This window comes from Bombus pascuorum, chromosome 7 (genome assembly GCF_905332965.1).
Source record: "Bombus pascuorum chromosome 7, iyBomPasc1.1, whole genome shotgun sequence".
NCBI lineage: Eukaryota > Metazoa > Arthropoda > Insecta > Hymenoptera > Apidae > Bombus > Bombus pascuorum.
Genome location: NC_083494.1, coordinates 9,075,220 through 9,091,888, shown reverse-complemented (window position 1 = coordinate 9,091,888; position 16,669 = coordinate 9,075,220). Strand labels below are relative to the sequence as shown.

At 47.5% G+C, this 16,669-nt stretch overlaps 2 protein-coding genes across 2 annotated transcripts in view; one reads left to right on the top strand and one right to left on the bottom strand.

The window, feature by feature from the left end:
• LOC132909181 (lysine-specific histone demethylase 1A) overlaps positions 1–16,669 on the bottom strand; it is a 101,269-nt gene that overhangs the window by 51,050 nt on the left and 33,550 nt on the right. The gene's annotated exons all lie outside the window — the stretch shown is intronic.
• On the top strand, positions 1,545–6,871 carry LOC132909173 (toll-like receptor Tollo). The gene has a single exon (XM_060963832.1). It carries the CDS (start codon positions 2,173–2,175, stop codon positions 5,887–5,889), a length of 3,717 nt encoding a protein of 1,238 aa, XP_060819815.1. The 5' UTR covers positions 1,545–2,172; the 3' UTR covers positions 5,890–6,871.

Below are 16,669 nucleotides of genomic sequence, written 5' to 3'. Positions count from 1 at the left end.
CGATAAATCCTTTCCCAGAGATCCGAAATAAAACGAGGCAAAGGATACACTGTAGGCTGCAACTGGAACGAATCGCGAGCGGACAGCCAGTATTCATTTTACTAATGATACTTTTATTGGGCCAATGAAAATGATGTATCCTCTTATTTGAATTTCGATGAGTAAATCAACCGGTGGAACGACGACGTATTCGAGAGGGAAGCCTGCCAATGCTGGGCCCCTACTTTGGCCCAGGTAAAGGTAACAAATCACTTTTCAACGACGGGAGATGGAAGCTACCGAGCACTGTTTTCTGAAAGGAGGCGCACTTCTCTCTCTCTCTCTCTCTCTCTCTCGCTCCCTCGCTCTCTTCCTCTGTGGGCAACCACTTGACGTGTCCCTAACACACGATTCCTGACACAATGCGGCCGATCGTTTTACACTCAATGGGGACCCGGGAATGCGCGAATCCCAAACAGACCATAAAGCTAATAATGACGAAGCGGAAAACGCCCCGTGAAAGGAAAGTATTTCACTTGTTACTTTTACCAAAAGAGCCACACGCACCCCATTCAACGTAACACACGCTTCTCAACCCTTCCACATCTTTTTGTCTCTTTGTTTTTCTTTTCTTCGTCCTTCTTTTCTTATATACCACGTGGACGATGCTCTTTTCTCTATAGTTCCATTATTTCTCGTTACTTGGACGATCATTGAAGATTTTACGAGATCCCCTGGAACGAAGTTCCCCCACGCTTCGAGGGATACTAATAAAAATACGCGCGCGCATCTGCAATTCACGCGTAGCTTCTTCTCGGGATTAGTATCCACGACTAACTCTCGCTTACACTGGACAGGCAGGGAATTTTCAATTGCGCGAAAATCCTGCGTGATCCGGACGAAAGAACAATGTATCCCAGCGTGTAACACACATCCGATACACAGACAGCAGCCACTCGCGTAGATTATAAATCGACAGGTAGAGAAAGAGGCGCGCGCGAAAGCTGGCGCAAAAGAGAAAAGGAGAAGAGGGAAAAGGGAGACTAGTTGCAAAATACTAGCCGTGTGGACTCGCGACAACTGGAATGCGAATGGGAACGGGATTCGCACAAAGGCATTGAGCAAACATTCTTTTTCGAGGTTTCATTCGTCGTGACAGAATCGTAGAAACGATGTGAGAACAGATGACGGTGAGGCAAGGTTTCACGGACGAATCGAACTCGGCAATACGGCCGGCACAACGATAGAGAGAAAAAGACGAAAGGAAGAGCGAGAGAAGGAGGCAGGAGCCGTGGGGAACACCGGGACGAGGAGGGGAACGAGGAGGATACGAAACGCGCGTGGAACGAGGTTCGAGCTAACAGAATCCCACAGAGTGGGACGAGGAAACGAAGTGGACGTGGTGGATGGAGGCTGCAGATGCTGAGGAGCCACTGTAAGGGCCCAGAGAGTGTACCTGTCTTGTTTTTATAGGCTTGCCAGAACGTCGGGCCCCGGCTACGGACGACGACGACGACGACGAGGAGAGAAGGTGTAAAGGTGGGGGAAGGAAGGACAGCTGAGAGGGGAAGGGAGGCGAAGAGAAACAGGCAAGGGTAGGCGGAGGGGCAAGGGTAGCGGTGCCACTTCGGGCCTTACAACTTGCCAACCAGTCCTCGGAGAACCGTGGGTCTTACCGGAGCCGTATACACCGTGTATCAAACATCCGTGACTTTTCGTTCGTCGCTCAACGATTTTTATCCTCTGGTTCGACGAGTATATAGTATCGATAATCTCGAGAGGTCGGTGAACCCACGCGCGTCACGTTTCGCACAGTGTGCCGACAACAACCAACGATTCAGGATAAATACGTCTTTCGTGGTACTCTAGAATGAAATCTCCAGGATTATAAAGCTTATCGTACACTGCAAGGCGAACGTAAAAATATAAATATCTAGGAGAAATTTTAGCTCGCGGAAGGTAAACGCGGCAAGTCTAGCAGCGTCCCTTATTATGCGAGGTCCCAGAAGAAAGGCGAAACACCAGGAGTGACATGGGTGATGTGAGGTAGAGATCGGTGGGTCCGTGACTTAAATGGATCGCGGCCGGTTTCGCGACAGATAGAGGAGGTCGCCGTGGGGACACTCTCTGTGAGCTCTCTCGCTTTTTCTCTCGAGAGAGATTTGATGGAAGATTAAGAGAACGGGCGGAAAGATGCGGGGCAGTCCTGCGTTCTTCGCCATATTACTGGGCACGATATTCGGTGTCCTCGGCGCGTCTCTCAGCAAAGCGCTCCGGTACAAAGCGCCGGATGAGTGCAAGTGGGTCGCGACCGGTGACACCGAGGATGACGTCTCGTTGGTCTGTCGCCTGAGAACGATCAACAGCGAGCTGGAGAACACCAACTTTAGCGTGATACAACCACAACATACGGTCCGTCTGCGGCTGGAATGCAGCGACGCGTTGTTCTACCAGAGCTCGCTGAGCGCCGGCAGCTTCAGGCCGTTGGTCGAGCTGCGCGAGCTGGTAATCGAGTACTGCAAGATCGGTAACCTGTCGGACGACGCGTTCAAAGGGTTGAAGGAGTTGCGTAATTTGACCGTGAGGACGCACAACACCGACTGGTCGGCGATGGCACTGGACGTGTCGGCCGGAGCGTTCACGGACGAGTTGAGGCAATTGGAGAAATTGGATCTCGGCGAGAATAACATGTGGAGTATACCGGAGGGTGCGCTGTGTCCCCTGGTCAATCTGGAAATTTTAAACTTGACGAGAAATCGATTGCGCGAGGTGATGAGTTTTCGGTTCAACGGAGCATCCAGGTGTCTGTCGAACTTGAAGGAATTGGATTTAAGTAACAACAGCATCGAATCACTGCCGACTGCCGCGTTCTCCGGTTTAACGCGGCTGCACAGTCTCGACCTCCGATGCAACGCCATCAGTTTCATGGCGGACCGCGCGTTCGAAGGCTTCTCCTCGTTAGCCATCTTGAGGCTCGCGGACAATCGGCTCGCTAGCTTGCCACCCGAACTCTTCAGCGACGCGAGGAACATCCAGGAGATTCATTTGAGGAACAACACGTTGAACGTGTTACCGCCCGGTTTGTTCAGTGAACTGACGCAGTTGTTGGTGCTCGATCTTTCTCATAACGAGTTGACCGCAGAGTGGGTGAACGCGGCTACTTTCAGTGGTTTGGTACGTTTAGTGGTGCTCGATCTATCTAACAATCGTATCGCTCGACTAGATCCGACCGTGTTTCGCGACCTGTACAGCTTACAGATTCTCCGGTTACAGGAGAATCTCTTGGAAACTCTACCGGAGAACACGTTCTCCGCGCTCTATAATCTTCACACCCTGTTGCTCAGCTATAATTTGCTAACTGTTATCGACGCGACCACGCTCAGCGGTCTTTACGTGCTGAATCTGCTTTCCTTGGACAACAACAGGCTGCACACGATCCACCCCAGCTCCCTGAGAAACGCCTCGTCCCTGCAAGAGTTTCACCTGAACCGTAACCAGCTTAAGTCCGTTCCGGACGCGTTGAAAGCCACTCCCCTTCTGCGAACTCTCGACCTCGGCGAGAATCTCATTTCGGAGATACCGACCGGCACGTTCGACCACGTGGTCCAGCTTTACGGGCTTCGATTAACCGAAAATCATATTGGGAATCTTACCAAGGGTGTTTTCGATCGTATCAAGGAGCTCAAGATATTAAATCTCGCGATGAATCGTATACAGTACATCGAACCCGGCACTTTCGACGAGAATCTCAACCTCCAAGCGATCCGTTTGGACGGTAATCAACTGACGGACATCGCCGGTCTTTTCACCAATCTGCCGAATCTCGTTTGGCTCAACGTCAGCGACAATAAACTCAGATGGTTCGACTACGCGATGATACCAACCGGATTGCAATGGCTCGACATCCACTCGAACGAGATACGAGAGCTGGGCAACTACTTCGAGATCGAGAGCCAGTTACAGCTGAGCATCTTCGACGCGAGCGAGAACAAGCTCACCGAGATCACCGGAAACGCGATACCAATGAGCGTGGAGAGGCTCTACCTCAACGACAACCAGATCTCCAAGGTGCAGAGTTATTCGTTTTTCAAGAAGCCCAACCTGACGACGGTCGAGTTGAAAGGAAACCAGATACGTAACTTGGAACCGTACGCGTTGCGTATCAGCGCCGTGCCACCGGAAAAGCCGCTGCCAGAATTTTACATCGGCGACAACCAGTACCTGTGCGACTGTACCATGGAGTGGTTGCAACGCGTCAACAGACAGAACCAGACTCGAGTGCAACCGCGAGTCATGGATCTGGAGAGTATTTACTGCAAACTTCTGTACGATCGAGAACACGCGTTCGTACCTTTGGTCGAGGCATCTCATTCGCAGTTTCTCTGCAAATACGATACACACTGCTTCGCCCTGTGCCACTGTTGCGACTTCGACGCCTGTGACTGCGAAATGACGTGCCCTTTGAACTGCACGTGTTACCACGATCAATCGTGGTCGGCGAACGTAGTGGACTGTTCGAATGGCGGACACGTGAGCAAGTTGCCCGAACAGATACCGATGGACGCGACGCGGCTCTATTTGGACGGGAACGACCTGCGCGGGGTGTCCAGTCACGCTTTCATCGGTCGTAAGAAGCTCAAAGTGCTGTTCCTCAATTCCTCCAACATCGAGATCGTGCAAAATCGATCGTTCAACGGTCTCAGAGACTTGGAGGATCTTCACCTACAAGACAACAAGATTCGAGAGCTGAAGGGACACGAGTTCGAGGGACTGGACGCTCTGAAACTTCTCTACTTGCATCGCAATCGAATCGTATCGATAGGCAACGACACCTTCTCTTCTCTTCGATCGTTACGCATTCTTCGATTGGAGAGCAATCGGCTGACGACTCTAGCCGTGTGGACTTTACCCGGTTCCATCGAAATCAGTTTGTCTGGAAATCCATGGTCCTGTGAGTGTGACTACCTTCAAAGTTACCGCGAGTGGATCCGCGAGCCGAACGTTCGCGTGACGGACGCGTCCGCGTTGCGCTGCGTGTACAACGTGACGGAGTTCGAGGCGTTCGGTAACGAGGTGTTCGCGGACAACGAGTTCGGGTTTTCCGTGGCGAACAACGATCGCGAGAGAAGCAACGATAGCGTGTGTACGGGGGCTAGTAGCATCGACAACGACGTGCACCGCAACTATACCAAGACTATCATCGAGAAACAAGTGCTACAGGACTATCTTCCACTTTTGGTTGCTACGTTAGTTGGCTCTCTATTGGTAGTCCTCCTCTGTATGTTGGGATTCGTGTTCCGTCAAGAACTTCGCGTATGGTTCCACTCGAGATTCGGTGTGAGGATATTCTATCGAAACCACGAAGTGGATCGGGACGATCGAGACAAACTGTTCGACGCTTTCGTCAGTTACAGTTCTAAAGACGAGGCGTTTGTTGCCGAGGAATTGGCGCCTGTCTTAGAGATGGGGAATCCTTCCTATAAATTGTGTCTGCACTACCGGGACTTTCCTGTCGGAAGCTTCATAGCAGACACCATAGTTCAAGCGGTAGAATCCTCGAGGAGAACCATAATGGTCCTGTCCGAAAACTTCATCAAGTCCGAGTGGTGTCGGTTCGATTTCAAATCGGCGCATCATCAAGTGTTGCGCGATCGAAGACGTCGACTGATCCTGGTGCTAGTGGGCGATGTTCATCAGCGAGACCTCGACCCAGACATTAGGCTATACCTGAAGACGAACACGTACTTGCAGTGGGGTGACAAGCTATTCTGGGAGAAACTTCGGTTCGCGTTGCCGGACGTACCGAACAATCAGAGGACCACGCAGAGGACGAGGCAGCCGCCGCCGGTCCGACGGCAGCACAACAACAGGACATCGAACGGATCGCGTACCGTCTCCGTGCACATATGAGCTCTCTGTGGTTTCGTTCTCTAGTGTTCGTGCGTTCGTGTGAATGTGTATATGCGTGGATAGCCGCGTTCGTATGCGTTATTCTTCCGGTGGACTGTGGGAGTGGGCGTCGCCACGAATTCAAACGGGACGCGAGCGAAGAAAAGGGAGAAGGAAGTTGAGATATATCGGTGCGCGACTTCGCCACAGTGCGTTTATCTACGGTGCAATACGGTGGCATATAGGATGTGCGTATAGAGTGTAAATACTTCGTGAATGTTTATCTGTATAAATGTTTAAAAAAAAGAATGAGAAACGTAATTATAAACGAAGAAAAGGAACGAAGTGCGTCGATGAGGGATCAGAGAGTGTGTGCTGTTGTAAATAGAGAGAAAAGAAAATGGTGAAGAAACGGAGAATAAGAAAAAAGAGAAGGAGGAAGAGGAAGAGGGAAAGAGAGAGAGAGTGTGTGATTATAATATTTAAGGTGCTTCCCTCGTGATTACGGGGATATACGAGACTTAGCGTTCCAGTGTCTGTACATTGCAGCGAAGTCAGTGAGTTTGCTAGATAGCCTAAAGTCGTTGTAAATACGTTCCCGTCTTCTGCGTCTACCAAGACTGTTCCCCGATTGATCAAGCTCACGGTTAATTTAGGGTTAACAGTGCGTGAAAGATCTCGTCGGACGAGAGATACTCTCGCGTACCGTCAGCGTGTGTATTCTCCGGGATACACACCGCGGCACATGGAGCTATGCTCACGGCGTGCCATGTGGATTTACCTTTACTAAGAGCCTGCGCGCGTCATATCGTACGAAGGATAATCGAAATGCGAAAATCTGTGGAATACATCTCGGTCGTTGTCGAACGATACACGCTTCAACTTCGATTTGTGGGATCGAATGGATAATTCGAACGATCGCGAGAAAAAGAAATAAATCATCGACGTGTAATCATTTCGTGCCCGTAAATTGTCGATCGTGAACGGTTCGAAAACGATTTCAAGTCGATCGTGAACAGTTCGAAAACGATTTCAAGTCGATCGAGGTGAACGCAAAAATCCTCGAATAAAATCTCGCGCAAGCGATCGTAAATCGGTGATCGACGAGTTTCGAGTCGCTCTGTGTCGTTCGAGTTTCCAACCAGGGCACGTTCACCTCGCCGAGCTGACACAGTGATACCACTTCCTCCTCTAATCGTAGCGTTAATCCAATGTGTATTTAATTGTACTTAGACCGGCAAACTTCTTTCCCAGCTACGAGACAGCTTTGCGCGTTACGGCGATAAACGCTGACACGTGGGCGATTTCTTTTTTGTATCTTCTATCTTTTGTAAAGTATTAATGCGTGCAAACTCTATACATATCTTATTTATTTCGTCCGGAAACGTTGAACGGGAGGCGTCGCGTGGTTTCTTGCGTACGTCGTTCGAATCGAAGAAAATCGCGTGCCACGCGAGGTCTCTGCTTGAATTCGACGGTCCGCCTTTGTTTTATTTTTTTTTTTTCTTTTATTCCTTTATAGATGTTATCCGTACTCGAACGTCATTCGACTAGGCTCCAAGAGCGAGGTATATTAAATTCCGTAAAAGAAAGGTCGATGTTTTTCACTGAAAGCCTGCGACGGTCGGATTCAAAAAGATGCGCGTCACGCAAGAAAACTAAAGCAAAATCTGCTATAAATAATTCAAACACAATGTACAAACGTAAAACAATCTCCTTCAGCTTTCCTCGCAAGCGACTCCTCTGTGTTTTATTCTTCTTTTCTGTCCACTTGCAAACTACTCTCGACGACGTGAAAGATAACATTAGAATAAAAACCTGTGACTGAAAACAATAAAATGCTCTATTTTTATGTTTTTAACACCTTCTTATTTTCTGTGTTATTCTTGCAGTCCCGTTTCCCTGCGATCGACGGCGTTTCATATTTTAAACGCACCTCTTAAATGACAATCATTGAATATTTGCTCTCGCCGCGGTCGAACAAAGCCGTAAATGTACGCAAACTTCCGGTTTTCGAGAAGAAAGAGAAAATTTCATTACGAAACAATACCTTATGCTAATCGAGTCACGTCTGTTTACACTGTCATCACGTTTCGTTACCGTTACATCAACGGAATAAGTAATGGCCGCCTCATTGTAATAGAAATCAGATAGTTTGGTAGAAGACCGTACGGACGGCGTTCTTCGTTCCGGAGTCTTTGATCGTTCTCATTACAAAGGCGAATGGGAAATGAATAGAAGTAAGAGAGACGCCGCTTCTCAATGACATAATTGATTTCTCACCGTAATACCCGAGTTCAACGATACGAACAATAATAGGCAATTGAAAGAGACGTTCTGAATGTTTTCACAGTAAATTTATCTTCGTTAATATGTAAAGTTCCTCTGACCTTATACTACTTCGTATTTTGGGATCTTAGTATCCACGACCATCGCCATTCGATTCGGTCGAAGAAATAGCACTGACCGGAAAATTTAGTTCGCGTACACCACCCTGAGCATTTACATAAAGCAGGAACTTGTATGCTCTCGATCGACCCTCGATAATTAAATTAAACGAGCTCCTAGGAAGTTTTCTTTTCGAGTTAGCCACGGTTCAGTATCGATGAATTGGCAATGATGTATCAACAATGAATTAACGTAGATAGAGTTAATCCTTCGTGCAGGCAATCGGGTTAATTTCCGATGATTAATTTCGGATATAAATTTCCTTAGCAACTTTGTATGCTGGATACTTTTATATTTTCCACGTTCAAAACCGCGTTGATTCGCGTCTTCAAAATACAAATTTCAGAACAAGACTTTTAGTATCGAACCTTCAAATATATCTCTATATTTGTTGGACAACTGAAATACAGTTTTAGGCAATTGTGACAGTATCTCCGTTCGCTCTCACTGCTTTTTTTACACTAAGAAGTGAAATTTCGATTGTCCCAACACCAAGAAGAAAGACATCTTTATAACATATTTATAATCGAGAACAGCGTGCATGAATAAATATTTAAAAATAAAATTATTAAAAACTGTACTTGTACTTATAAGAAGAGTAACTAACAATTTCAGGAATATGTAAAAATAAATCTATTTAATAGAACGCGCGAGGTGCCCAGTTGCCTATCAACCGTAAACATTTTGGTTGTCTATCAACCGTAAACATTTTGATTGGCTGTACAAGCGTCAAAATAAATTTTCTATATTACAGCGGACAAGAGCAACGTGTAACAAGCGTAACAGTATGTAGGTGGATTGTTTCGAAATTTTTACCCGCAGCTATCAGCTAAAAGATCAGGAGAACAATTTAATAGAACGAACATGGAAGGAATCGATAGATCGGCCGAAATGCCAGGGACTCGATGTCGGTCGGCAAGATTTCAGCCGCGCGGAATGCAATTCGCATTGATATGTAACCGTGTCGGGTAGTAGAGCTATCGCTGTCTATGATTGCGCGTAATCTGCGTGTAATCAAGGCGCGAGAATCGGCCGGCAATTCCACCGATGCGCAACAGATATGACGCAAAGCTGCCACGATGTTATGAGTAACGCGAATATGTGTCACGGCGCGGCAAACGCGATTACGCGAATTATGGAAGACGCGAAACGATCTCGCACACCCTTGCGTTGCGGTTTTACTTAATGCCCTCCGGAATTCTCATTACGCGTTAATAATTGCCACGCTCGGACCAAGAAAACAGTGTCTGCATAATCCAGCAGTGTGTACGCGAAATTGGCTGAGAAAGTTTCAGTATTTTCTTGGATATTTGTCTTGTGAGAATTTAATCGCGTGGAATAAAGTACAGAACGATTTAAATGTGGTAACATGAAGATTCAATGCTTGAAACAAATTATCAGCCTTCTATAACAGGATTCTTCTTTTTGCATGGGAAAAAGATCACGATAGAATCTTGATTATCAGAACACCGATTAATGGAAAATTCATGGATGCTTTCTTGTAGGAAAAAGTCCAGACGCAAGAACAGAAATTGAAGAAAATAATCTTCTCTCGTATTAAGAGGTGTGTCATGCTATGTAGAGCATGAATAATCGAGATTCTGCTATTCCACTGGCTACAATTTTTCTCTTGGTTTTATGGAAGATTTAAGAATCACTGTTACGATTAAACTGCTTGACGATAAAGCGGCAATACAAAGATGAAACGAAATAATTTCTGAAAAATGCGTAACTTTGAAGTAACATGGCGTTGTTGTACGTAGAGGGTTAAAGGAATTCAACCTAATCTTTAATGCCGTGCATTCCTTTACTTTAATAGAAGTAAGCCTAAACAATTTTTCCAGACTCGAGAAACAGGTTTCCGATTAAATTCATTCGCGAAACACCTCAGTCCAACTACAAAGCAAGAGAGACCTCCACGCGAAAGTAACGTCAGGGACACTTAGCATACGCGTGCGACACGGAGACACAACTACTGAAATATGAATTGCAAATGCCGCGTATAAATTTGACCTGGAGTGATCGAGTCGTGTATCTTTAGTCGGATGCTTAGAAACGTATTTACTCGGTTCAATTACTTCCCTTATCGGAGTATTAAGTATTTACAGCTGACGTTGGGCTACTCTGGATGGAAAATAGCTCTTTCTCTTTATCAGAACACCTCACACGGTTGAATCCCCACCGCCATTACCTCGCTACTGCCCGTCCGCTGATCCTGTTCGGCCACTTTTGTAATTAACAAGCCCTTAACAACATATCACGAAGCAGTGCTGCGCATCGTTTCAGCTTCCAACGTTGAAAGGATCGCTAGGCCGGGAATCACCGAGCTATAATTTCACGGGGCGTGGAAAAATCGGCGATATCGCGCAACCTGTTGCGACTACCGTGCGCGAAAAAAAGAATCACGGAGAATTATGAGAGCGAATTGAAACCACTGGGCTGGTCGGTTTAGACACATCGATCGTGCGTTGTTGGTCGATCGTGTAGCAGATCGATCGAAGTAGAGGCCGATACGAGCTGTAAAAAACCAATGCAACGAGGAACATGATTAAGAACATGCGCTAGAACTGGAGGGTGGAGCCAAAGCCAAAGGGCGCGATGGACATTTCGTTGAATATTCAAGCTGCCGGCGAGCAGAAAAAACGTGACCAGTGATTTTTAGACTCTCGGCTGTGTATACCGGTTACCGCTGCTCTTTGCAAAGCCAAATGCCGCCTTTGATCGAGGTATAAACTGAACGAGCATCAAGACTGAATCCCTTCGATATGTGGAATTTGATTGGTTAGGTACTTTCGTCGCTGCTATCCATTTCGAATATTAGGTTTGGAGAGAACAAGTTTACGAGTTGCGGAAATATCCGCGGATTACAGTTCTCCTACGTACTGTCATTCAGTCGGTCGATTCTTTCGCCGAACCGGTCTTGTTTTTAGAGAAAAGTTCCGCACGACCGATATTCAGCCTGCGGAACGCTATTTGGAATATTAAACTCTCTACGAAAGAGTCTGAGGTATACGGAGACTAAAAATCCGAGATAGGTCAAATATTTCGATCAAACGTTCCAATTCCGAATAACAATCCGTTAGCGTCCACCCGGAACAACGGATAGACGGACATACAGTTTCAAATACGCATATATCTGACAAAGGAAACCGATTAGACGATAAAAATACGAAGAGAAGAAGAACGTGAAAAAGGGAGAGACGAGAGAGGAGACGCGATAGTCGTAAAGCTCGTGCGCAGGCTGTGCGTTAGAAGTCCGCCGTCCGGAAAAAACTAACAAACACGATGCGAACGAGGGGATGCGAAAGGAGAAAACGAGCGAGCGCGTAAGGATATCCGCGGTCCGTCGTGCCGAGGAAGCGAACTCGCCGCGGAGAATAAACCATAATGGCGAAGCATAAAGCTAAAAGATCGTGGCGTAGGAAACAATGAATTAGGGACGATAAAATACGGGTAGAAGAGAGAAAGAAGAAGGGAAGGGAAGAAGGGATGAGAGAAGAAGGTAGCCGCTTATTCTTTGAACATTTCTTTCGTCGGTTCGCTCGTTCGTTTAGCAGCTCGCTAACTCGCTCGCTAGCAGCGAGTTAAGCAGCCGGGAGAATGCAGCTCGCATGCCTGCCAACCTTCTTCCCTCCCCCGTGCCAAGGCTAGAGTGGTCCGATGCTTTATGCAGTATAACGGAATTTCTGTTTGCACTATCTGCCGGCAACGGCACACGCGAGAGAAGACTGGTGCTCCACCGTCGTGGCCGAGGCCATGTTAGGAAGAGGAGGCCGATTGTGATTCGTGGCTCAGATTAAGACCAATGAGCGGAAGGCATCGTTAGTCGAAATCGTCCCCCCACAGTTGCATCGATGCATCCGAGAGATAGCCGTTGCCCCTTTTTGCCGTAGCAAATGGAGGATTCGTGCGGTCTTTTGTAAAACGGAGCAGACCGATTAGAGGGCCCGGGACACACGCTCCGTGTGTTTCGTCAAGGGGATCACGGTTTAACGCGTGCGACATGCGAGACTCGGTTTCCTTCCACTTTTCTACTTTCTTCTCGGTTCCTCTTCTCTCGTTTTCCCTTTAAAATTTTACCTCGGCTTTGTTGAAGAAGCTGGGAAAGAACTTGGAGGGAATAATTCTTCGGAGGAAAAAAGATACTAAATGATTTCGTGGGAATTTTGAAAGACAGCTACGAAGCTACGGAAAGGAGGGAAGACGTTTAATCGAAAGCGGAATTCGAGCGGAGCAGTCCCTCTCGAAGAATCGTATCTTCAATTACAAGCGACATCGGCACGTGAACTTTATATTCGCGTGTACGATTGCGTGTACGCGACTGTTGCCGCTTAGTTTAGTTATCGCGATTGAGAATTTAGTGTCCGGCTCGCATTGTCTCGCGAAGCGAATGCATATTTCACACGTGCGCTATCCGCCGCGCGCTGCCCGCCGTCGCGTAGCCGTCGAGGCTTGCTGATTATGCGACCAAGGTACAGTCGGTTACACCGCCATATCCCTCTTGCATATACATCGTCGCGATGGAACCGGGGGACCGGTGCTGGCGCGCCAGCTACGGGTAACATCATAATAACTCGTAGAAATGATTTTGCAGCCTTTGTAAAGGAACTTTCGAATAGCCGGCCGAGTAGAAACGCCGACGTTAATCCGGCTACGTCGCAACGATCGTCGAGGCGGTATTAATTACGACCCTTACGACCGACCAGCTCGCCGACTACGAAGGAAATTCCGAGGCAACAGCCGGAGGAACGGAAACCAGATGTAACGGCGGAATTTTTCTCTCGAGTAACGAGAGATGGAAAAAAGGAACAAGTAGAAAAAGACAGACAACCCCGGTATATTTGAACAGCATTAACCAAGGCACGAAAGGTAGAAAGTTGCACAAAGTTCATCGGGAACAAAGAAGGTTATTCCAAGAAAACGTTCCGCTGCGAGCGATTCCGCTAGAACAGCAAGGGAGATCTCTCTTCTCTTCGAAAGGATGGATCATCGGATGGCAGAAGGATCACAGTTGGTATCAACGTTCGGTCGTTTCTTATATAAGTATGTATGAGACGACTCGTTTGTGACGGGTACCACGGCGACTAAATCGACTTTTAACGAACCGAGATAAATGTTCGATAATTCGATTTATTAAGGGAGCATCGTCCCGGCTATGGGCAAATATTATTATACACGAGATCGAAAAAGGTGGATCCCTGACTGTCCGTCCGCGCGCCATCCGCTGACACACAACCGGAAGAAAACGTACACCACGGGACTCGAGCGTCTCTCGATCGATTACAAAGCAGTTTCGCGGAACATTGAATCGGATCCAGCCTCTACAGGGTTCGAGAGGTCGAAAATACAAGTTGCAGAGGACCGGTGACTTTAATCAACTCTTTGCAAGCGCAGCTTCTACTCAGGAACGAGTCGCGGGGCGTGTCGACTCTCTGATCCTTCTTTATCCTCCTTTTTCTACCGTTTCTCCGTCTCTGTTCCACGCTGGGGGCTACGAGCTGGCCCCGGAGACTTCGCTCATAATAATACCATGGGACCCCGTTGACACGCCTCGTCTCTGGTTAAAGCCGGCCAACGGAGCAACGGGGTTGAACATTTTTTTTCAACCGCATCTCATCCCGATCGTTAAGCACGCTTATCAGCGGATGAGCCGATAATGAGCCCGTTCCCGGACCGTCCGCATTTTAAATTAATCAGACGAAATTACTCGCCGTGGCTCGCCTCGCGAAACTTTATTATTGCTCCGTCAATTATTTATGCGTAATTAACCGGTAACGAGAGCGAGCTTTTATTGCCGCTGCTATCTTATTGCCGGACGATCGGCCCATTCGTAGCTTTCCCTTTGTGCAAAATGACAAGTCAATCTTGGAAGTATAAGATTGACGTTTGAGATGCTTGCAAGTTATGCTCATTAACCGTGTAATTTAAAAAGTAGAGAAAAGCTACGATGGTTGTGAACATTGTTCTTTAACTATTTTCTTGGAGATTGTTAAATTTGCGCACCGCAAAATGGTGCTTTTTGGGGTTTACTTATTCCACTCAGATACCTTTTGAATGACCGAAATAAATCATTTCACTGGTTAAAATGAAATTGTTCTTTCGGATGCGGTATCTAACGTACTTAACTAATTAGCAGCTGAGAAGGCGTGCTCTATTGAAAAAGAAGGGCAAAAAGTAGAGAAATAAAATGTAAATCCAAGACGAAAGATTCAGTGAGTTTGCTGTTAGGAAGTTAAAAAACGTTTCGAATATGAGACCGCCTCCAAAACCGAATTAATTGCTTCAATTAGAATAAATCAGCGATCCTAATGAAATAAGCGATACTTCACGTTTCTTGATAGGGCTGTTTAGAACGTTCGAGCCTCGTAAAAAGCCATAAAACTGCCCGCTTTTTCGGTCCGCCAAGGAGTGGTCCCGAATTTATGATCGGCAATATATCTGTCCCAAACTTCCATAAATTGGCCCGCGCGGGAAACCGAGGAACTAAATTGACCCACGAAGGGTTAGAATGCGCTTTGCGTTCCAACGAGCTTCGTATCAAGCGGGAAAACTCCATTCGAAACCGGTCACCCTGTACGCCCAAAGACCAAAGGGTGGCAGAGCACCCAACGCACGTAAGAAATAGTAGGCGAAACGAGGGGACGGAAAGTGTGACACAAAAACACATAGACACGCGACTGCGGTCATCGAGGGACAGCGAAGAAACATCTGCCGACGAAGAAAGTGCGCGCAGCTGCGAGTGATCGAAATTCCCGAAGCATACCTCTACTGTGGCATCGCGCAATGGCTGACCAAAAAATTATGGAAATCTTCCATGGCGGCAGTCGTCTTTTATCTGCAACGAAATTTATAGAAAGTCATCGTTGATTCCGGGCATGTATAACTCCTCGTAACTTCCCTCGCGAGAACCGAGAATTAAGTTATACAATGATCGAGATAAGTAGAACTCTGGCCAATGATTAATACCCGCGTTTACGCGGCCTGAATTTATCGGTCGGCGTCGTTCTCTGCCATTCCACGGCTGTAATTTCTCCTCTCCGTGAGTTCACGGTTCGTAAGGACGCGGGCAGGCGCCCGTGAACGCACGCGCGCGAGAGCAACGAGCGTTTGACTTCTCGTGGAGAACGGTCACGGCCGATGTAGCGGACTATTTTTCTGACCAACGTACATACCTATGTACATCCACTCTGTACAAAGAAAGAAACTCGAAAACTGGAGATCGAGATAGGACTGGACCTAAGAGGGAAGCTTTCATTGGAAGCGAAGGAAAACGAAAGGAGTACGGTGGTTCGCGATAACCAGGAACATTAACAGTAAATCCAACCGCGCGCGATTAAACTGTTACAATTACTACAGATAACGTATTCAGCCGGCTTAATGGCGGTCGCATACTCTTCCTGCGTTATACAGAAAGAATCGTGGACTCCCTCTACTCGAGCTCACAAGCTCTGGTCGTTTCGCAAAAATTACAACTCATTACCGCTACTTATGCGCCGTATATTTTAGACGACCGTCCACCGCGTATCTCCGCGCCACCAAGAATTTTCAATTAGCAATTAAGCGTTCGAGCCTCGAACTATCGCCGCTGCATTCCCGACGGTCCACCGAAAACGCTCGACGATTCCACTCGACAGCGTTTTCGAACCGATCCTTTATCTATTAACTTATCGTTCCTCCGATCTTTCTTTCTCATCTCTCAGTTTCTCCTTTTTCCTTTCTGTTACACACTGTCTACTCTCTCTCTCTCTCTCTTTTCTTTCCTTCTCTGACTTTACGCCATATATGTCATCGAGCTAGGACGTCGAATACCGATCGAGCCGATCCCGCGGAGCCCGGTAGCATCCACGGCCGAGCGGTTCGACAGAGGAACACTCTTCTTCACGAGTAGGTAGGTATTCGTCTGGTTGCATGCTCGCATGCCTCGGTTGCTCGGTTGCCCGGTTGCTCCTCCGGGCACCAAAGCAGGCGTGGTGGGGACGGTTAGCGCCCTTCCACCATCCTTCCAACGGGCTATGACAAGAAATGTGCTCTCTGTCTTCTGTGCCCTCGAGTTTTCGTCCTGCTCGGGAACGTTGTCCTCTTGGTGCCGCGGAAAGCCAAGCGAGAGAGTCGAGTCGAAGAGTCGGCTTGCGAGTCGAATCGAGTCCGGCTATCGTCCTTTAGGGCCGGTTTACAGGCGCATAAGCCGCGATAGTAATTAAACGAGCCCACTTAAGGCTAATGCACGGGGACGCGCGACTCCATCCTTTCCACGATTCCACCAGTTTTTTTAATTAACAGCCGCTGCTAACTTCAGCGAATGGACACGTTCAAGTGAGACGTAATTAATTTAACGCGAATACCGATCGAAAGA